Here is a 23,598-nt window from a genome sequence, read left to right on the forward strand (position 1 = left end):
TACAAAACAAAACTATACACAACTGCAGTTCCCTTGTGGATGACTATATTTGCATACAGAAGGTGTGGTCTAAGACCTACTAATAATTTGAGTAATTTTGAATAGATGTCTGAAAGTATGCAGTAGTGTGTCTGGAATATAATTATGTATGGTTTTGGAACGAAATAGCTGAGGAGAATTCCATGTATGGAAAATTTTATGTTTTGTCTGGTCAATTTCATTTCATTTGTAAATAAACATCCTTTCCTGTCATTCAGACCTGCAACACATTCTATAATCAGGTAAATTGTTTAAATAATGATGTGATTTGAAACAAGTGATGTCAACGGGTGATTGTTATTATGATGTGTGCCAATAGGAAGCCCTATGTTAACAATGTCTAGAAGCATGATTTCTCTGGACTTGGAGGCATCTGGGATGGACCATCATGACTTTATTAGAAGGTGTAGTTTAAGACCTACTAATAGTTTGAGTGTAATTTTGAATAGATGTCTGAAAGTATGCAGCAGTGTTCTTCTGTGGCTGAAATATCATTATGTAAGATTTTGGAATGAAATAGCTGAAGAGAATTCCATATATGCTAGATATCTGGGCCATTGCATTCAAAAGCATAATGTATTTACTTTTGACTGAGAGGTATGCGGTGAAGTACACAATCCAGCTCAGGTAGTACAGAATGAGACTGAAGGTAATTGATTTGGCCTCATTGTAATTTTTTGGCAGGTCTCTTCCCATGTACGAAAACACAAGACACAGGAAACCGAGAAACCAGCTTATAAACAAAACTATCGTAAAAGTTATAGTATTTACCATTTCACACATGAGAAGAGTTTGGTCTTTAAAAGTCCAAGAGTCAGCGATGGGTATATCAGGAGAGACAGTTGTCCATATCACACAAGAAATTAAGTGAATAAATGAAGAAAATGCAATAAATAGCCATTGGCCATTATGTTTAACCCATAGGCCGTGCAATTTAGGGAACTGAGCAGCCATTTTAAAAACACAAATAATCTGAAAAGAACGGACAGTCAAACATGAAAGACAGATAGTAAAGAAAAAAGCAAATATGGCATTTCTCACGAAGCAATGTACAGATGTTGGTTTTCCAAAAAAAAAGAACACACTTATGCTAGATATAGTCAGGCAGAGCAACATAAGGAGACACATGCCTCCGCCAGCAGACCTCACCACAGGTGTGTTGAAATTGTAGGCAAAAAGGCCAAATATGCCAATAAGGAGAATAATAAGGAACGAGACAGAAATCATGACAGCAATTGAGGTGATTTCTGTAAACTCAAGGTAGACAACAGCTCGTGTCTTGCATGCTGTACTGCCCTCATCAGACCAATCACTCACTGCACATGAAAAGCAGGTATAGGGATCTTCTGAAAGTCAAAATTACACATATGTTAGTCCAATCTCATGAGGAAATGTAACTGTTTTACTTATTGTCAGAAAAGTGGCTAATTAGTTTGAATTCGTATGATATGTATGAAGATGGACAATATTTAAAAGGCTTGCCCCAAACCCAACTCCTAAACACAACTTTCATTGGGGGATGAGCAAATTGTGCTAAAATGTATAAATGAGATTAATCAAATTAGCTGCAAATCCAAATGTTTTGGATTGCCATGAAATTGCAATATTAAGTGTAGTTAGTCTTATTACTTTATCTAAAGCTACTTTAAAATAACTGGACTGTATTGACCTTATTCTGCAACTTGGTAGTAAGCTTTTTCTGTGATTGTTTTAGAATTTCTGATTCAATTGGCACTGGGGAAATGACTAGGAATAGTAAACAGTCAAACTCTACAAACAATTGTGTTTTTGACAATATATATATATATATATATATATATATATATATATATATATATATATATATATATATATATATATATAATAACAAAATACAAGTTTACAACATCAAGCATCATAAAAAGCTGTTTTTATGACTAAAAATCAATAAAAGTGAATGAGATCAGAAGTCTTGTGCCAATAAGGTACCAATAACTTCATGCACTAACAGGTGAAGAATAAGGTCAATTGTAACTGGAATTTTTTCCCCACCTCAAAGATGTAAAATCACACTATGCAAATGGTGCATAATGTAAATTACTGTGATAATAGAATGGTCTTTTTCTACTTACTGGAATAATCCACATAGCTGTTACGTGGGCATTTTTTACACGTAAAACAGCAACTATGAAAACCTTCAGGTTGCCTTGCAAATCCTGGTTTACACTCAACAGAGCAGTTTGAGAAAGGGACCTTTGAAAAAGGGAATGGGAAAATGTGTTACATTTGTGGAGTTTCTTTAAATATTTCTCCAAGCTAAGTTCAAATGTTCTCAAGCAATTAACACAGCCTGATCACTAGTTACAAAATTACAAATACGAATGACCAAAGTCCCTTTTCATTCATTTTGATATTCATTCACTTTATGGCAGAGTGACCCAACGGAAGCCTGTCCTCAGTGCAAGACACACGAAGCCTGCATGGAGTTTGCTAAAACCGTGAGAAATAACATTCTTTGGTCTGATGAAACCAAGATAGAACTTTTTGGCCTTAATTCTAAGTGGTATGTGTGGAGAAAACCAGGCACTGCTCATCACCTTTCCAATACAGTCCCAACAGTGAAGCATGGTGGTGGCAGCATCATGCTGTGGGGATGTTTTTCAGCTGCAGGGACAGGTCGACTTGTTGCAATCAAAGAAAAGATGAATGTGGCCAAGTACAGGGATATCCTGGATGAAAACCTTTTCCAAAGTGCATAGGACCTCAAACTGGGGTCTCAATGAACCTAAGCACACAGCTAAAATAACAAAGGAGTGGCTTCACAACAACTCCGTGACTGTTCTTGAATGGCCCAGCCAGAGCCCTGGCTTAAACCCAATTGAGCATCTCTGGAGAGACCTAAAAATGTCTGTCCATCAGCGTTTACTATCCAACCTGACAGAACTGGAGAGGATCTGCGAGGAGGAATGGCAGAGGATCCCAAATCCAGGTGTGAAAAACTTGTTGCATCTTTCTCAAAAAGATTCATGGCTGTATTAGATTAAAAGGGTGCTCAAGATGTAGCATGCACTGCACTTTAACCAATCCATTATTGCCTACAACAATTTACCATGAATAGTCAGACTACGTTTACACCTATTCATTGTCTTATACGTATTACAGTCAACATTGCCAAATGTACATTGTCTTGTTTTTTGGGAGTACGTTGTTGTATTTTTGGAACCAGCACCTTAGCTTGTCAATCATAGCACACGTACTGCTTCTGATGTGACAATAAAAGTGATTTGACTTGATTTCTTAGGGGTGTCAAAATTAATTGTTTCTTTGGTGCACCACAATGCAGACGTGGAACATTTGGTATTGGTTCAGTATTAGATCATAGCCGGTTATTACGTAGTGACATCATTTATCTCATATGCGCTATATTGCGGTAGCTTACTATGGCGAGGGAGGCGACGGCGAATAAATAAAACACTTCAACTTCCTAAAAATGCAGAAACTCTGCACAATCCACGGTGTGTGTGTTTGCTGGACAGTCTTTCACTGACACTGAAGTTACAGCAGATGCCCCTATTTTACTATATGGAGAAACTGAAAGTAAACTTCATTCCTCTCTCTCTCTCTCTCTCACTGTGGACCTGTTGGCGTGAGGTCACTTTTCCTCTTCTCTCATCTGTTATAGCGATACTTCTGTTTACAGACACATGTCTCCTCCGTGTCAATCATGGATCAGTTGTGATAGCCGCTGCCTTTTAGCTGTGCCAAAGCGTTAGAGCCAATCCGAGCCCTTTCTGTTGAGTGTGTAGGGGTGTAAGAACTCGCTCAACAATACTCAGAAAGTGAGCAGGATATTTATACGTGTTTATTTGCTATAAATGCTCATGTTGTTCTGTGCATGTACTTGAGATTTTAAAGGTACAGTCATATATCTGACTGTTTGTATTAAAGGACAAATTGTATTCAAATAATATAAATCTAAATATTTATTATATTTATAAATTTTAGTACAAGAATTGTTGTGCTGTGAAGTAAAATATAAAATTGTGTATGGATAGCATCGTCAATGCACCAAGATATCCAGATGAACAGAATCAATGACTGTGAGAACCGTGAAAGTTCACACCTCTAGTGCTTCTACAAAATACTGAGCAAAGGATCTGAATACTTGGAAGTATGTGATATTTCAGTTTTTCTTTTTTAATAAATATGCATAAATGTTAGCAATTCTATGTTTTTCTGTCAATAGGGGGTGCTGTCTGTGCATTGAGGGGAAAAAATAATTGAAATGATTTTAGCTGCAATATAACAAAGAGTGAAAAATTTTAAGGGGGTCTGAATACTTTCCTTACCCACTGTACAGTACCTGTGCAAACGGTTCACATATAGTACCTTCCCAGTCCTAGTATTGTGGAAAGGCAAAGCTAAAAATGCGTGTTGATATTTCAGCTGATATAGTCTATGGTTAAACTGCCACCCTAAGCACTGCAGGCACATTTACTTCCGCAAATGCCGTGGCGAACATGGTGGCAGAGGGAACACGTTGAACTCTCAACATCTGTACACTGTATAAAATGCAGGGTTCCACACAATTCCTTCGTATTGTTCCAACACAAACCTTAATTTAATTAAGTTAATTTAATTTTCTTTTACAAATTTGAGTAGATGGAACTTAAAACAATTAAGCTGTGCCAAAAAAGGTAAGAATTGCATTAGTTCAGCCCATATTAAATAAGTAGTGTGCAGTAAACGTAACTTTTTGTATATGAAAACCAAACAAATAACGTGAAAGGGATAAAATAGAAAACAAAAGCAGCAGAAATATTGTTTGAGAATAGGTGGACTAGGCTTAGCAAATGAAATAGGAGGAATAGCACAGCTGATGAGGAAAAGGGAAGGCTTTGTCTGCTGTGTCAGTAGTGGCCATTCATTCAAAAAAAGAAAAAAAGTTGCTGCTTGATCAAACTACTTATTTAAAATGAGCTCAAGCAACACAATTCCTGAGGTTTTTTTTGGGGGGGGGGACAACTTAATTATTTTATGTTTAATCCACTTAAATTTGTAAAAACAATTAAGTTAGCTTAATCAAGTGTGCCAGTACTGGGTTGTGGCTGGAAAGGCATCCTCTGTATGAAACATATGCCAGAGTAGTTGTTGGTTCATTCTGCTGTGGTGACCCTTAATAAATCAGGGATTAAGCCTAAGAAAAATTAATTAATAACTTAATTGGTTTGTATTGGGACAACATGAAGGAACTGTGTGGAACCCAGCATTTTTTACAGTGTTGAGCAAATCTGAATCGCTGTCTTTTCTAATGTCATGCTTTAATATAGTTAAAAATATCTGTCAATCGTCAGTGTGTCACTGTAACATGGATCACCAATTACAACTCAGCCCTGAGAGTACACTAACTCATGAACCCCCAGTGCTGAGAAACACCCACACTCTTAAACCAGTAACCTTCTTGCTGTGAGGACAGTGCTATCCCCTGAGTCATCATTCAAGTTTTTGCGTTTCATGTGTTAGATAAAAATTATACATGAATTGTTTTGCTAAATGGCTGTGTCATGTGCTGTGAGAGTATTGTCTTTAATTATGAGAAATATGTAAAACTGCTTCAGTAAACCTGTAATTTACAATAGCAATGTTTGGATATAAAGATAAAAAATACTTACAGAATCATTACGCCAAGGAAAGCGCATGTTGTCAATGGTAAAATCTGTTTTTGGATATGTATCATACGTGCCCACCATCTCAAACTGTGGGGAATTCTCATCTGTGTGCCAGAGTACAACAGCATAACTGATGGTTGGATCATAATTTTTGTCATATTTCACTTGTCGACCATTAAGCGGAAAATCCAACTTTTTCATTTCTCCCAGAAGCTGTTGGGAAGTGTACACTACATTAATATCATTAATATTACTTTTTGTTTAGCTTATTTGTTTTTGTATATTTATATGGAGTTAACTTGCAAACAAAAGTTCAGCATCGAGACCAAGCCTCATTTTGCCTCCTTAACCAATCACCTACTCCCTAAAATTTATTTAAGGCAGACCAGCCCTCTAGCCAGGGGCGATTTTAGGATTTTCATTTTAGGGGGGCTCAGCACCCTAAAAAATAAATAAAGAAATATATATATATATTTGAAGTACAAATTTTGTTTCCATGTATTTATTAAATAAAACTGCCACTTCTCTAATTAAATGGCATACACATAAATTTTTTTTTTTTTTAACCTACAGGCTAATTCACATATTTCACGATCTGAATCATAATATTAAAAGAGGAAATAGCTTTAATACAAGACTCTGACAATTCAAATGAGTACATTCACTAAGTGGTTCTGTCGCTGTGTTTAATACTTTCTGTGCATGACTGTGGTATAGATAATGCCACATGCACTGTAATGTATTTTATAATGGTAGTTCATTTTGAAATAAAAACAGTAAAATGTTCATTAAGTGTTATATTTTTGCTGGCGGAAACAGCTGTGATTATGAGGTGATCACTGAGGAAACAGTAGATTGGAAATCTGACATTGGGGTACAAGTGATACAAGTGTGTCCATAGCAAAGAACTTCAAATAAGCATATCTTATAACAATTTACCAATTATCACCTTATTATTATCTTGTTCTGCACAGCTGTGGTTTGCTGATCAAATGAAAAACGAAAATCGGGGAGGAGCCGAATTCTGCCACCATCGTCATATCAAATTTAGGGGACAGAGATGATAATTTGGTCTACAGTTTATAAGCTAATCGGAAAAGTTTTAGGGTTGCTGAGAAGAAATATAGAGGGGGGCTAAAGACCCCAACCCCCCTCCCCCCCTCTCTCTAAAATAGGCCTATCAACGCCCATGCCTCTAGCACTGTTCTTCTCGTTCTCTTGAACCCAACGTCCCTCCCTCTTTATCCTTGCTTTCCATTAACAATCCTTGTAACCTCTCTTCTCTCCTAGGCTGAATCGGGGGTCCAAATCATTCATTCATTCATTCATTTTCCTTTGGCTTAGTCCCTGATATATTAGGGGTCGCCACAACGGAATAAACTGCCAAATTACAGTATCCAGCATGTTTTACACCCACACTTAACACCCATACGCTCTCACATTCACACACTGCCAATTTAGTTTACCACATATCTTTAGACTGTGCGGGAAACCAGAGAAGCCACCCAAACACAGGGGGAACATGCAAACTCCACACAGAAACACCAACTGGCCCAACCAGGACTGGAACCAGCAGCCTTCTTGCTGTGAGGCGACTGTGCTAACCACTGCACCACCATGCCACCCGGGTTCTAATCACTCTACCAAAATATTACAGAGACGGTACCCCCACTCTGAGTTTCTGGGCATCATTGTAGGACACCCGAACAACCTATCCGCTTGCTTCCATTCCTCTTCATCCCACTGTTACCTTACCACCCCTTTTCATCCCAACAATAAAGTCTAGCTCAAAGTGCAGCATGGTCCATGTTGGTGAATACATATTATAATCAATTATGGAATTACAATGTATATACATTTTTAAACCATTAATACATGCTAAGTATTAGATAAAAGCATTGCTATTTAAATAGATTCAACTGAACTCACTTACCATATATGGCTCAAATGGTGTGTTTTTTGGACAGCCTTTTGTGTCGCATTGCAAAACTTTATGTAACGCATGAGCTATGGTATATATGGCAGCATAGATAGCGAAGGAGAATGAGGGATTCTCATTAATAATATCTTCTGCGGTCAACGATGGGCAGTAATCACAATTTTGATTACATGTATTTGTCTGGAATTTACTCGCATTAACATTAGCCGTCCCCATATCTTTATAGATGAATTCATTAAATCCAGGTAATGTCAACAATCGGTCTGTAATTCCAATGACTGTACCGATTTTCTCAATTCCTGGCTCCCTTGGAAGTTGTTGATTCATTGACCATGTTTCACTCGCAATCCATACTTTGTCTCGGATGTTGTCCGCTATGGCCGTATTGATAATGTTGACTGCATATTGTGGCACAGCAAACACCACAATGACATTGATGTTAAGCATATCAATCTTTTTAAGTGTCTGACTGTAGTTTGCATCAAGGTTTAGACCCTCTTGATAGGCCACACAAATACCAGTGTTGTTTATGTAGGTGTTAAACAGATTCAGTCCATCTGTACTGTAAGCATCTTTGCTACCAAGAAAGGCAACCCAGTTCCATCCAAACCAACGTATCATGTGGATAATCATATTTATCATGTCTTTGTTGCTGGGCACTGTTCTTACAAAAGAGGGATACTGAAGTTTATTGCTTAACACAGAGCTTGAAGCTCCGTAATTCACCTTTGAAAGAAGAAAACACTGTTAAAATGATTCATTTAGCATTTTATGTATATGTAAATTGTACAAAATTTACCAATGGCACAAGGTCCATTGTGATCAGTGGTGCAATTGAAATAGTCCGTGTGCTTCCATATGGCCCTGTTAAAGCGATCACGTCAGATTGATAGTTGATGCGTTTTACTTTAGGTTTAATTGATCCATTATTTGAGATGAAACTTAAAAGTGAACCGAAATTCTTAGTATTTGAACAATGGTCAAACAATTCATAGCCCAGGGAAACATTGGGCAAAAGAGTGCTGGAGTTATTAATCTCTTCAATGGCAAACCTCATCACTTGCAACATCTGAAAGCCAGATGGTGAGGCAGTGTACCTTGAAAACATCAGTGAGGAAATTAATATCATAAAATACCTTGGATTTTCAACTTAGCAGTGTAAAGTTCTGGTAGTAAAAACCTTGACTGACAAAAGGTTTTTGCTTACCTGAAGCATTTAGTAGTCTCTGGGGTAAAAACGGGGGTCACCTGGTCAATTTCATGTAAGGGAAAAAGACCACCCAATAAGAAATCTCCATCCAAGCTGAAGTCAGATGCTGAGCAAGAAAAATATAAACTATTAATAAAGCCCAAAAGCAAAATGGAATTGCTATCAAGATGCATGGTTTAAAACAGGCTGTTGGTGTTTTTAAAACAGGGATGAGTTGTTGCTTGTTTTGTTGTTGTTGTGAGAGAATTTGGGCTCATATACTACTCTTAATTTGCTTAAACATTTGCATTTCTTAAACCACTATATTCAATAATACAAATGCTCATTTCCATATCCAAACTCATAATTCATATGTCAATCAGTTATTAAATAGAGCATTACACCACAAGTGAGTGTTCTCAGCCATAGATTTACAAATGAAATTAGGCTCTTGTAAAATAAACTGTATCCATCTGAACTTAAAGCAGATGTCTCCTAGAGCTGCTAAGAAAGAAAGAACACTGTGATGTGTATATTACTGTGGTGATACATTTTGAGTATACATTTAATAAGTTAATACAATAGGTGCATTTGACTTGAACCACAGCTGCAGCCGGTGATCAACGAGATTAGCTGAGCACATGTGGGGACGGAGTTGAAAATGAAGCCGTCATGCCATGCTCTTCGCTCGGGGCTCAAATTTAGGCAGTCATGATGACCAATCACATGGCGTCATCATCATTTATTTTTTTTATTTATAACAACAAAAGATTTACAGTAAAAAATAAACCAGAAAATGGTCTCCACAAACTATAGCTCATTTTTAAATAACAAGGTAATTATGAATTAAATATATAACAAACGCATGAGAGAGATAAGGGGAAACGAGAGGGTAAAATAAACATAAAAAAGATTAGGCCTATTAAATACGAATAAGCACAATAAGCACAAATTCTAGGACTTTAAACGTCACTATTTAAGCAAATACTTCTTGTTTACATTTATAGATATAACACATTCCAATATATATTAGTGTAAACCCCAAAACAAGGTGTATTGATTAAGTCTTAAACAATGATTAAGCTTATTTTGGATAATGAAAGCATTAAAAAAAAGTACTTTAATCCAAAAAGATTGAACAAAAGGACATTCCCAAAATGTGAGCGACACTTTCCTTCTGAGAAGGAGGTCATTTGTGAGCTTGAAGCTTGTAATGTTGTCTATTGCCATTCTAGTTTCTGTAACAATCTTTTTCACCATACTAAATACCCTATCAGAACTGGCTTTGCTGTGAGGAATTTATAATAAAGCCTTCATAAATCTTGTCAACTAACTGAGCCTCCCGTCCTTGCCTATATGGCCCAGAATCAATCAATTCAGTCTACTTGGAGGAGATGCTTGTTATCTGTCACCTGGTAGTCAATGAGTTCCTTTCTCAGCCTTCAAGTTGAACTGAGGGAACATGACTACTAGCCTTGTCACTGTAAACAAAAAACAAAACAAAACAATAATATTGCTAACTGAACACTGCTGATTTATGTAAATCAAGCAACATGTCATATAACAAATTAATTGTAAACTGCCCCTGGAGTAACAGCACGCCAATATGCAGGGTCCAGTACTATCACGTCCTGCAGGAGTTGGGAATCTAGTAGAAAGCAGTTCCTTCTCAGAATAACTTTATAGAAGTTTCTCACAGTTCTACAACAGGCTAATAGTCTTCATCTGCTTACTGATGTCTCACTCTACAGTTCACCTCCCTTAGAGGCACATCCAAGGGAACATAATCAACTATTCAATTAGGTTGTCCTGTTAATTTTATTCACTTTTACAGTTTATATCTTACATTTGATGAGCTTGATGCATACTGTGGCGAGCATTCTTTTCCCACATCACCAGAGAGCCAAATCCCTGTCAGCTGGACTCACCTCGTCAATGCCGATCGCTGCCACCTGCGACATATCAGAGGGAGAGGATTTAATCAAAAGCCACTGAAGCTTCAAAACTCCAGATCTCTCTTTCTTGGTTACCACAGATTCAAGTGGCTAGATTGGCATCCTTACCTCCCCAAGACTGCACCACTGCACAGCACTGAGTTTAATTCCTCTTCTTGCCACAATATTTTGTTCTCGTATATAATTTATAAATGCATTAAAATCCACCATTTTGATTTTCTTGTAGATGTCAGCAACAGTGGCTGATGTGGAGAAAAAAACATGATGCTTCCTGACTCTCCAAGACTAATTGTTCTGGTTAATGTTTGGGCTTTATAGTTTTTATTTTCCAGCTACTACAGCTTTTAATCTGGTATACCAGAAGCAAGCATCTGGTACTCTAAATAGCAGAGGTGCCACTTTAGAACTGCAAATATCTATAATTAAAGCATTCAATTGCTTTACTAACCATTTATGCTCATTTAAGACACAATTTGGACATACAATTTTTACATTCCACAATATTAACAAACATTGACACATGTTTAACCTGCTGCATGCACACCAATCAGGCTTCAAATGTGGACATTCCACTAAAGCTGCACTAATATCGGTCGCTAAAGCCTTGCGGTTTGCCAAAGCAGGTTCTAAATCATGAATTCTACTCTTACTAGACTTCTCTGCTGCTTTTGCTATGGCAAATCATCAGATTCTAATGTCCACCCTCTCCTCAATGAGCATCACTGGAGCCCCCACTCTGCTAGTTGGAGGCTTACCTCACTACCTTACTGGCAGTTGCCTGGAGAGGAGAGTTATCCAAAACTTGTCAGCGGGTCACTGGGGTACTACAGGAATCTGTTCTTGGTTCCCTTCTATTTTCTATTTTCTATTTACACCACATCACTGGGAATCATCATCTTATCATGTGGTTTCTCTTATCATTGTTATGCTGCTGACAGACAGCTCTATTGTTCATTTCATCCAGATGACCCAATGGTAGCTGCAAGGATCTCATACTGCTTGGAGGATATCTCGACTTGTATGAAAAACTATCATCACAATAGTTATCTATAACTATCACCACTATAAGACCACAATATTGTAACACCACACACACAACACAATTTCTCAATCCAATTGACATCATCTGCTATTACCTCACATAATTTGGTAAGAAGCCTTGGGGTGATCCTGAATGAACACCTGTCCTTTAAAGAGCTCATTACTGACACAGCTAAATCACGCAGGTTTGCACTTTTCAAAATCAGAAAAATCAGACCCTTTCTAACAGATCATGCTACACAACTTTTAGTCCAAGCCTTTGTCATTTCAAGGTTAGACTACTGCAATGCCCTTCTAACTGGACTCCTGTCTTACACCCTTAAACGCCCAAAGATGATCCAGCACAATGCAGATAATCTGGTCTTCACTGAGCTCAAGTAACGCCTCTCTTTATTTCTTGGTATTGGTTACTGGTTGAGGCTTGTATCAAGTTCAAATCATTGACGCTCACTTACAGAACAACCACTGGCATGGCACCCTCTTACCTATACCTGCTCCTGAAGATCTACATCCCAGGACATCCCAGATCTACAACTCCAGGAGCCTCCAGTCAGTGAGTGAGCACCGCCTTGTGGTACCATCAGAGAGGCTATAAGTTACTTTCCAATTCTTTTGATTCAATGTTCCTTGCTGGTGGAATGATCTTCCCATTCCCACATAGACTGCTGATTCACTGGTAACATTGAAGTGACAACTACAAACTCATCTTTTTCTAGATCACTTGGAGACCTGTGAAAATAACCAGGACCCCCTCTTCCTTCCTGCCTCCAACCACGCAACAACCCAAACTAAGCGTGCCTCACACAGCTAAGTGGGCTTTACAAACCATCTGTAGAAACCATACTCTTTCATATCTCTGTACCAGTTTTTCACATTTGCACCAGACATAAAAACACTATGCATTTATAAAGTGTGCTTCACACAGGTGTGTGGGCTTGACAAACCACCTGTAGAAAAACTCCTCAATCTTCTCTCAGAAAAACTCTCCCTTACTCTAGCACTTAAAGAGCCCCTATCATGGGTTTTTGAAAATGACCTTTCTTGCAGTAACACAGCTCTAAGTGAAGTGAAATATCCAGCTACGGCTTAAATCTGAAATTGCTGCATGTTTAAAACTATTGATTAATCTATAATAGAGTCGACTCATAGTGGTTCGAACGAATCGCAGTGTTAAGTCTTTAGCCGTGCTGACATGACCTCGATACAGAACTCAAGCTCCGCTCATTTGTTGCACGCACAGACCCGGGAAAATAAAACCACCAGCCACAAACTGTAGAAAGAAAAAAAAAAAGACAAACTCTTTGTCACATCCCGTTTGAATCAAGTCACATAGACGCTGTGCTCTGAAATGTGAGGGAAATTGTTATTTTCCCTACCCAAAGACGAGGCTGTTAAGAGTCAGCGGTTGAAGTTGCCTTGTCCTGTGTTCCTGTCATTTTTCTGATGATAATTTTTCAGCAATCTACTTGCTTACAACGGGGAATTTGTCAGCCGTTTGTTAAAGGAAGGATCAGAAAAGACTATTGATGTATGGGACTTTGTCAGAGCCTGACAGGAACTTTACAGTACACAGTTCATGGACCAGTTTCTTCCTCCATTTCACAAGTACAAGTAAGTGCGATTAAAATGGTTTCCTTGTTTTCTTTAGCTTGCAAATTATATATTTAATTGTGTTTTGTTACTTGTAACCGCTTGTACTGTATCTGGTTAACTCTTTATATTCTCGTATCGCGTCTAAAACCGCATTGAAAACATGACGCGTGCAGCTTTGTTTACGAATTTAAATGCGTTTGTGAGCTCGTGATTCACTGCCGTTTGTCATTGCTATGGCCACCGTCAGCTGTTTCTACATATGTGCGGCGATAAAGTTTGAAAATACTTCAGCTTTTGCCACTGTGTGGATTAATACTGAATGTGTCACTGATTTACTTATGGTTAAGAATAGAGCAATATGCTGGCACTAAACTGCGTTGCTTTAATGCACTCCTGCATTGGGCTCACACATACACTCTGACTACAAAATTGTTGATAAGCCATGGTGGGCGTTTCTCTATTTCTCGTGCTGAACTCAGTTGACCAATCACAACAGACTGGGATCGGACCAATCAGTGCAGATTAGCATCGTGCTAAGGAGTGGTTTGGGAACACATGAAAGCGCTGACCGTATCATATGGGAGTCGTTGGGATAATTAAGTAAAAATAAATGCATATTAAAAGACAATGAAAGTGTTTTCTGACATTGCATGCATATCAGTTGTTAGAGACCCCTAAAACCAAAATATGACTTTTTTAATGCATAATAGGGGCTCTTTAATTCTCTGAGCACAGTTCCTTTGTATAATTAGCACTTCCTGTGTGTACTGCCTCTTTCTGTTGATTTGTTGATTGACTCCTCAAAGTCACTTTGCAGAAAAGCATGTGCCAAGTGACAATGTAAATGTACAACTTTTTTCTCCTTTGATTACTAGGTAGTATGAAAAACCCATTCATAATACATCGAAGCTACAGCTGCTTTTGGGGTCCATAGATTGGTTTTAATGCCAGGACATCAAGCAAAAAAAAAAACATATGTTAAACATGTTTCTCAAGACTCATCTGAAGACTTACAGAAGAAAAACTTGATAAAGAACGTCTTAACCTTAGATTATGTTTTGTTATATAAATATACGTTTTAAATTTTGAGTCTTGTGCAATAACTATATTCACTTTTTAACTAGAACGAAGTTACGGCCATTTGCAAATATGAAGTAGGGATCTATTTGAATATCTAATCAATTCCATGTGTGTTAAAAAAATGTCCTGAGGGAGTTTTTTTCAATGTCAAAAATTTTAGTAATTTATTGGATACAAATGAATAATGCGATTCACAGAATTCGGGTATCTTGAACGCAGTGCAAGAATTACATTCAGGAGATGTGCAACAATGTTTATTTACTGACTCCAGCTTTTGTACGCAGCTGATATTAACAGGTGGAATTTAGAATTTGTCACTTGTCAATCATTCTCCAGTCCTCTGTTGGCCGCACCCATACATACATCCTCTTTTTCTACAAATTCTCTGCACAACATTAAAAGCATTAGACTTCTCAACTGCAAATATTCTGTGTTCAGTTTTAACCCATCTCTGCTCACGAAAAGTTTAGCTGCAGAGCTCAAGTTTTAGACAATCAGGCCTTTGGCATTTCTATCAGCTTCATCTACTTCTGCAAAAATTCTTCATGGGTTTGCTAGGCATATCACACTCAAGAGAAGTTTGGTTAATATTTCAACTTAAGCAATGGAAATACAATTGTTTGATGAGAAGAAAAAGAGACAAAAATAATTAAAAAAAAATCTTTTCCACAACAGATCCAAGATCTAATAATTTGTCTAAAAAATTATTATGGTAATGTATTTTGGATGTTTTATATGTAGTATTTTTTCATTGCTATACAGTTTGGATAATGTTGAAATAGAAGTTGATGATTGAATGCTTTAGTATGTGGTTTATGTATTTTTTTTCAAGGAAATTTATCTTTTTTTGTTGTGAAGCTAAAGTTTTTTGTGGATGAATGTGATAATTCTCATCATGAATATTGTCTAATATGGATATTTAAGTAACATGACTAATGTTTTAATGATGGAAAATGTAATCATTGCTTATGTAAATGTGATTAAGGGTGGAGGGTGTAAATTATTTTACACTCTGAGGAAGCATTGAGCCAAAATGTTTGTGGTTTTGTTTCCTGAAGAATGTAAAATAAAATAAAAAACATTAAAATGAAAAAAAATATGAGTGTGGATCACCAATTCATTAAACCATCAGCACACAGTTTTTCCTGTCAATGAATATTTAGCACCATAAAAATGTTGTGAGGAACTATAGTTGTAAATCAAATACGAAAACTCACTGCACACATTAGCAAATTACAGCTGCATTATAATGGCAGGATAATGTTAGGTAAGGAATATTTTCCCTGTTTATGCAAGTGTACTTGTCATTTTATTCTTCATCCTATCATGTATGAAAGTACAGTTGTGGGAAGTTCAGTCGTGCTTATCATGACTGAATTGATATTTCATGTTGTTCTTTTTTTATGTAAATTTTCACAGCTTCTGACCAGCCACCACATGAGGTCAAAAGCCAATCTGTGACCAAGTCAACTAGAACTTAATTGCAGGTTGATTACATTCTTATTAATCAAATTAAGGAAAAGTGAGGAAAGCCAGTACCTGCTCACCATCTGAAAATGGTAATCATTTGTTTAAGGCCATGCTTGAAGAGATAGATCGCCCAAAAATAATAATTTGCTTACTATTTACTTACCCTCAAGTGGTTTTAAGACATTTTTGAGATTCGTTGTTGAACACAATAAAAGATATTTTAAGCTAAAATGCTAAACAGGCAAAGGGCAAGAGGAAAAAAAATGGTTAGCGTTTTTTCACTGAGTAGGAAATGTTCTACACGAACGCAGGGAGAACATGCAAACTCCACACAGAAACGCCAACTGACTCAGCCATGGCTCGAACCAGCGACCGTCTTGCTGTGAGGCGACAGCACTACCTACTGCATCACTGCGTCACTCCTATATATAATATTATTCCTAAAATATTATTGTCATTATTAGTGGACTTTACTTATTATATAAAACACTGTTTAAAAACGTATTAATTTATGGACTGCTTTTGGTGCTTGACACTTTTATTAATTGTTTATCACAAAAAGATTAAGTCAAGTTTAAAAAAAATGCAGGATACAGAAACTTTTGTGCTTCACTTACATTATAATAAGGCAGGCTCCGCGATTACTGCCATTATAGGATAAATTATTTTTTGTATTTAGCATACTCTTTCCAATAAACAAACAAACATTTTGCCTTTGAAATCAAACGAAATGTTATTGTCTATTATTTTTCATCTCTTTTCAAAGAACTACAGGCGCATACTGCACATCAGTAATGTAATGTTGCAATTCGATATTAATTGAACCTTTTAACTGTATCATTTCAGTGTAATAAAAATAAAATCAATTAAGTGAAAAAAAAAAAAATACAACAAATACTTAAGTTCAGGACAAAGTTCTTCATATTAGCCTAAAGATCGATTTAATATAATTTTGCACACTTTACGTGTGTTTGGCTGTAAAAGCGCAGCTACAGCTGTTTTTCTTTAATCTCTTTAACGGATTTTCTCCAGGTCATAATTTATTTTATTATATTAATTTTGTCTAAAAAATTATTAGACCTGTTCACTTTCATCTGGAATGAATCTCAAACATCTTCTGAAGTGGTTTGAGCGATCGGGTTTATATCCGATCAGAATAAAACGAATGAAGTGGCCAAACAGCCTCAAAAACATGGACATGACAGTATTAGCGCCTTTTGCTGTGAAGTGAATGAAGTTGCATTAAGGCCTTCGTCAGATAGTTATTAATAAAAAAATAACAATAATGGAAAAAATAGGAAAAGGTAGGTCATGTACTGGACAAATCAATAAATATACAGTACGTCCTGGCTAATGCGGCCAGTTAGCCTGGAATGGATAGAGACAGATTCTCATCTGTTAGGAAGTAAGTAACATTAGCCTTACCCTGTTTGGCAGTCTTTTTGAACATATGTGCAATATTTTTCGATTATGAAGGCGCTGCCTGGTTTTTTACTCTGGCGTTACTCTGTATGGATGTTGCAACCAAAGATTCAAACCACTCAGTGGGTTATGTCACGTGAATCGTGTCACATTATTGTGGCTTTGAGGCTCTATGGGATTCAAATTAATGGCTATAGTTATTTAAAATGACACTTTATTATAAAACATAAAGATTTTTTAAATTACATAAAATAATTAAAAGGACAAATTCTGGACCTTTTGGCCATAGTGGGTGGTACGTTCGACCCCCCGGCTACGGGCATGATAATGGCTCAAAAACTGTGTGTAAAAATATGCATTTTGCTAAATTATTTGTTGTTGACATTAAATGTGCCTTCTGTAAGGAACCCTTAAAATAGCATGCCACTTTAAATATTATTACTTACTGCATACTTAGAGTTAGTGTTTGGCTAATGTTATCTTGAGACTTCAAATGTATGTAAAGTTTGGTTCTAAAAAAATTATTTAGTTGCATTTTGCATCTCTCCCCTCTTTTGATACCCAACTGAGGTGCCCTTGAGCAAGGCACCTAACCCCTAAATTCTCTCTGGGTGCTGAAAACAATAGCTGCCCACTGCTCTGGGTGTATGCTCACCGTGTGAGTTTGTTTGTGTGCTCTCACTCTTCACTCAAAATGTGTGTGTGCACTTAAAAACAGAGGACCAATTTCAAGAATGGGTAAAACCATATTTGACAAGGCTCACTTCACTTCATTTTCATAGACACGGTATAGCCGACTGACATATATAGAGCATATAATATACAATAACAGACATATTGGTGATTTATTCATTCACTTTCCTTTGGTTTAATCCCATTATTCATCAGGGATCACCACAGCGGAATGAACTGCCAACTTATCCAGCATATATTCCCATCCAGCTGCAACCTAGTACTGGGAAATTGGTGATTTATATGTAATGTAATATCATTTAAAAGGTACATATATATAACATTTATTTTGTTTGCAATTGGACATGAAATGCAATAGAGTGATGCAGAAATGACAAAAACACAGAACAATTCTATCAAAACTTTATCATATGACTATTTGAATGCATTTTATATGCTGTTCGAAACATTTTAGGAATTACTATAAATGTAATTAATGTTTAATAAAGTTATGTATAAATAATGACAATTCAGTGATTTAAAAACAAATTACACCAAGTAAATATCAACAAAATTACTATTTTGAAATATTTAAATTCATTAGGTATAAATTTGTCCTTAAATAAACTCTTATTAAACTACAATAATTTGATAATTACAATGACAAAATACATAGCCTATTAATTTATTAACAATATTTAAAATAGATATTACTATATACTTATCATAAACCTTCTACCTATCATGACCTTAATCAGGAAGGTTATTCTTGTATATTTTACATTTACATGAAATTTGTTTAACCCAGATCCTCAAATTTAAATTCTTTTGCATATTTCATCTTGACAATAATCTTTTCAACCAACAAGTGTCACATTACTCTGTCATTGTCATTTACTGTCATTAGAACTGCATGAGAAAAAGATTTCCTATTATGGTGTAGCAGACAGATTATATTGTAAAGTATTAGATCATAGCTAGAATGAATGCAAATGCAAAGCTGACAAATAACATTAACATTTTATAAATGTGTCTAAGGAAAATAGTCAAATATATCATAACATCCTTATTAAGGATAGGGTAACTTGTTACTTTGTTATTCCAAAAAATTAATTTTAAATGTTAAACTTTTAATATAAAAACAAGTAATTCTGAAATTATAAAGCAAACTACACAGGAAGTTTGCATGTTCTCTCCATGTTGGTGTGGGTTTCCTCCGGGTGCTCCGGTTTCCCCAACTGTTCACCAGACATGTGATAGGTAAATTGAATAAACTAAATTGGCCATAGTGTATGTGTTTGAATGACTGTTAATGGGTGTTTCGCAATACTGGGTTGCAGCTAGAAGGGCATCCGCTGTGTAAAACATATGCTGGATAAGTTGAAGGTTTATTCTGCTGTGGCGACCCCTGATAAATAAAGAGACTAAGCCAAAGGAAAATTAATGAATGCACTACGCAGGAATAATATCATAGATTCTGTCTGTTTTCACTGTTTTATTTTTCTCTCCTGTCAACTTGTTCTCTCGCAGACACTTATTTGTGATTATCTTCTACATTGTATTAATTAGCTCTTCACCCAGCCTGATCGCACGAGAAAACGTAAGTATTTTACGTTTTGTCAGTTTAGTGGCTGATTCCAGTCGTACAAAATTGTACGATTTTAAAAAGGAGGTGTGGCACCTAACCCCGCCCCTAAACCTAACCATCATTGGGGGATGAGCAAATCGTACTAAATTGTACGAATTAGATCGTACGAATTTGTACGAATTAGCCACTAAATCAAAAAGTTACGAATTGCCGTGAGATTGTGTTGCTTCACCTGTTCTGTCTTGAGCTGTGACTGAATTGCTACATAATTCCTTGTGTGCTGTTCGCCCACAGTTACTTTTTTCTCAAGCCACACTTGTATGCAGAGAATCGTGCATATCTTGCTGGCAGGTAGAGCATGGAAGTGTCACTTGGGAGTCTAAGTTAAAATGTTGTTACTCCTATGACATTTCAAAGAAGACATAATCCAGGTCTTCAACCACTCTGTGTATGAGGTTTCTCAGAATGAGGTTCTGTATCCCCTTTCAACCACTAGTGAGAGACATGGGGCAGAATGAGGTGGCTCATGAAAAATGGAAAATTTCATTGATGAACCCTTAGCCCTCTCAACAAACCTCTTTGGCCCTAATCTTGACACCCCTACCATCTTCACTCTTAACATCTTGTCTCAGATAGACTTCAAGACTAGACTTGTGTGTCTTACCAATTCTGACAATTATTAAAAATCAATTTTGTTCTTAATTTTCCAGTCTCCTTCAATTCCTGTTATTCCAGGCCATCCCTGGCTAGTTAAACAAAATCCTCACATTAACTAGGTGTATGGATCAATCTATCTTGGAAGTTATCTTGCCATGTTAATTGTCTTCTATCTGTTGCACCTGCTGCGCCTCCTGTCACATCTGTTTCTGTGTTACAGGAGGAACCTGCTGACCTCTTTGGTGTTCCTGAGATTTATCAAGATTTGAAATTTGCATCCACTTCTCGTCCTCCTCATCAACTATACAGATGTGACATCAATCTCATTCCTACCTCTTTGCCTTGGAGCAGGCTTTATTCCTTGTCGGTTCCCAAATGTGAGGCACTCAAAAAATATTTGTCTGAAGCCTTTCTGCTGAATCCATAGTTCCTTTGTCCTCTCCAGCAGAGCCTTCCTTTTTTTAGGAAGAAATATGGCTCCTTGCTCCCATACAAATAATGTTGTGGGCTGAATTAAATTACAGTTAAGAACAGATACTAATTCCCTATAATGTCATTGGCCTTAAGAAGCAACAGTTTTTTAATTTTATTTACGCAATGTGTATCACATTGTGCACATCAGGGAGGGTGACATGAAAAACTGTTTAATGCACCCCTCAGTCACATTTAATATCAAGTCTTTCCACTCGGATTGGTCAACGCCCAGCCCTGTTCCAGGCTTTGATCAATGATCTTCTCAAGAACATGCTGAATTTATTCGTTTTTGTCTATTAATCAGTTGCACACAGAGCTTGTCTGACACAGCTGACAGAGCTTGACTGACTTCAAAGTCTCCTCCAGAATTTAATTCAATTCATGTTTATCTATATAGTGCTTTTTACAATGTAGATTGTCAAAACAGCTTAACATAGAGGTTCTAGTAAAGTCTAGATTTCAGAGTTAAAAGTTTAATTTTGTTCAGTTCAGTGTGGTTTAATTTGCTGTCCAGATCTCGAAGAACTGTTTATTAACTGTAAGCTTTTCTACTCACCGTGCGAGTTCTCATCCTCGTCAGTGTTTACATTCCTCCGCACTCGCACGCGAGCCTGGCGATACAGAAACTAGCTGATCAGATCACAGTGATAGAGCAACAACACCCGGACTCTGTTTTAATCATTCTCTGGGATTTTAACAAAGCAAAACTATCTCGTGAACTGCCAAAATATAGACAGCATGTTACATGTCCCACAAGAGACAGTAATATATTGGATCACTGCTATACCACAATAAAGGATGCATACCACTATGTCCAACGAGCTGCTTTGGGACACTCTCAGCATTTTTTGATTCATGTCATACCAACCTACAAGCAGAAACTGAAAACAGCCAAACCTGTATTAAGGTCTGTGAAAAGATGGACAAATGAAACAGAGCGGGATCTACAAGCCTGTTTCGACCTCACTGACTGGAGTAGTTTTGAAGCTGCTGCAAACGATCTGGATGAGCTCAAAGAGACTGTAACATCTTATATTAGTTTCTGTGAAGACGTGTGCATTCCTACCAGGACTCAACTCACATACAACAATGACAAACCATGGTTCACTGTAAAACTCAGACAGCTAAGTCAGGCCCAGGAGGTTGCTTACAGGAATGGGGAGAGGGCCGTGTATAAGCAGGCCAAATACACACTGGAAAAGAAGATCAGAGTCGCAAAAAGGAACTATTCTGAGAAACTAAGAAGTCAGTTTTCTTCCAGCGACTCAGCATTTGTGTGGAAAAGTTTGAAAAACGTCACAAACTACAAGACACCATCCCCCAGCACTGTAGACAATGAACGACTTGCAAACGACCTGAATGAGTTTGAGGGGGTTTGAGAAAACCCCCACACCCACTCAGAACTGCTCTTCACGCCATCATTAACACCTCCACCACCCCCCGCCTCCCCCAAACCTGCACTTCAGTTCAGTGAAGATGAGGTGCGCCAGGTCTTCCGGAAACAGAAGAGGAAAAAAGCATCAGGCCTATATTTTATAACACCAGCCTGTTTAAAATCCTGTGCTGACCAACTGGCCCCCATCTTCACCCTGATCTTCAACAGATCACTGGAGCTGTGTGAAGTGCCCTCCTGCCTCAAACGCTCCACCATCAACCCCATCCCAAACAAACCCAAACTTACAGGACTAAATGACTACAGACCGGTGGTGCTATAACATCTGTGGTCATGAAGTCTTTTGAAAAACTGGTGCTGGCCCACCTGAAGGACACTATCATCCCAAAACTTCTCCTGCCCAAATTAACTCAGCTATCTGTGTCCACCTCTGTCTGTCAGTGGATCAACAGCTTCCTAACGGACAGGCAGCAGCTGGTGAAGCTGGGAAAATTCTCATCTAGTATCCGCATAATCAGCACTGGCGCCCCCCAGGGGTGTGTCCTCTCCCCACTGCTCTTCTCCCTTTACACAAATGATTGCACTTCAAAAGACTTCTCTGTCAAGCTCTTGAAGTTTGCAGATGACACCACACTTATAGGCCTCATTCAGGACGGTGACGAGTCTGCTTACAGACAGGAGGTTAAGGAGTTGGCTGTCTGGTGCAGTCACAACAACCTGGAGCTCAACACGCTCAAAACAGTGGAGATGATAGTGGACTTCAGGAGTTCCTCAGCTGACTTTCTTCGTCAGCTGAGGAAGTTAAACCTCCCAAAGGAGCTGCTGTAACAGTTCTACACCTCCATCATTGAATCAGTCATCTGCACATCAATAACTGTCTGGTTTAGCTCAGCTACTAAATACGATCTCCAAAGTCTACGTCGAATAGTTCGGACTGCTGAGCGAATCACTGGTACAACCCTTCCTACTCCCTAAGAACTGTTCTTATCCAGAGCGAGCAAAAGGGCTGCCAAAATCACTCTGGACCCCTCACACCCAGCACACTGCCTCTTTGAACTGTTACCTTCTGGCCGACGTTACAGAGCACTGCGCACCAGAACAGTTTCTTCCCTCAGGCAATCCATCTCATGAACACTTGATGATAAGAATTGTGGAACCAACGTCACTACAAAAAAATCATATTTTTCAGATATTTCTCAGATAAAAGAAGGTGGTTTTTGTGACATAGGAGATTTGATTTTCAAAAGTTAAGTTGCTGTCTAATTTAACACCCAGATATTTTATAGTAGAGCTAATGCTAACTTTGTATCCCTCTAATTGCAAGTCAAGTTGTGAGGTCTACTGTGTACAGGATTTAGACCCAATAAGCAATCAGCTGTTTGTCACTGGTGAGATGTAAGCATTTAACGTACGTTAAATGCTTAACAGGAGGATGTAT

At 37.5% G+C, this 23,598-nt stretch overlaps 1 protein-coding gene across 1 annotated transcript; it reads right to left on the reverse strand.

The window, feature by feature from the left end:
- Window positions 1–450: 450 nt before the first annotated feature.
- Window positions 451–9,009, reverse strand: LOC130234249 (taste receptor type 1 member 1). Its single transcript, XM_056464523.1, has 7 exons — window positions 8,834–9,009; window positions 8,426–8,723; window positions 7,621–8,352; window positions 5,702–5,900; window positions 3,100–3,113; window positions 2,151–2,271; window positions 451–1,385 (listed from the first exon to the last, which is right to left on the reverse strand). The coding sequence occupies exons 1-7, from the start codon at window positions 9,007–9,009 to the stop codon at window positions 451–453; spliced, it is 2,475 nt and encodes an 824-aa protein (XP_056320498.1).
- Between the last annotated feature and the right edge of the window lie 14,589 nt (window positions 9,010–23,598).

This window comes from Danio aesculapii, chromosome 8 (assembly GCF_903798145.1).
Source record: "Danio aesculapii chromosome 8, fDanAes4.1, whole genome shotgun sequence".
Lineage (NCBI taxonomy): Eukaryota > Metazoa > Chordata > Actinopteri > Cypriniformes > Danionidae > Danio > Danio aesculapii.

Coding starts and splice junctions, on each gene's coding strand:
- LOC130234249 (XM_056464523.1), bottom strand. CDS start 9,009: ATGCATCTTGATAGCAATTCCATTTTGCTTTTGGGCTTTATTAATAGT. Junction 8,724..8,833: donor GAGACTACTAAATGCTTCAG/GTAAGCAAAAAC, acceptor GATGTTTTCAAG/GTACACTGCCTCACCATCTG. Junction 1,386..2,150: donor CAGCTATGTGGATTATTCCA/GTAAGTAGAAAA, acceptor TTTGACTTTCAG/AAGATCCCTATACCTGCTTT.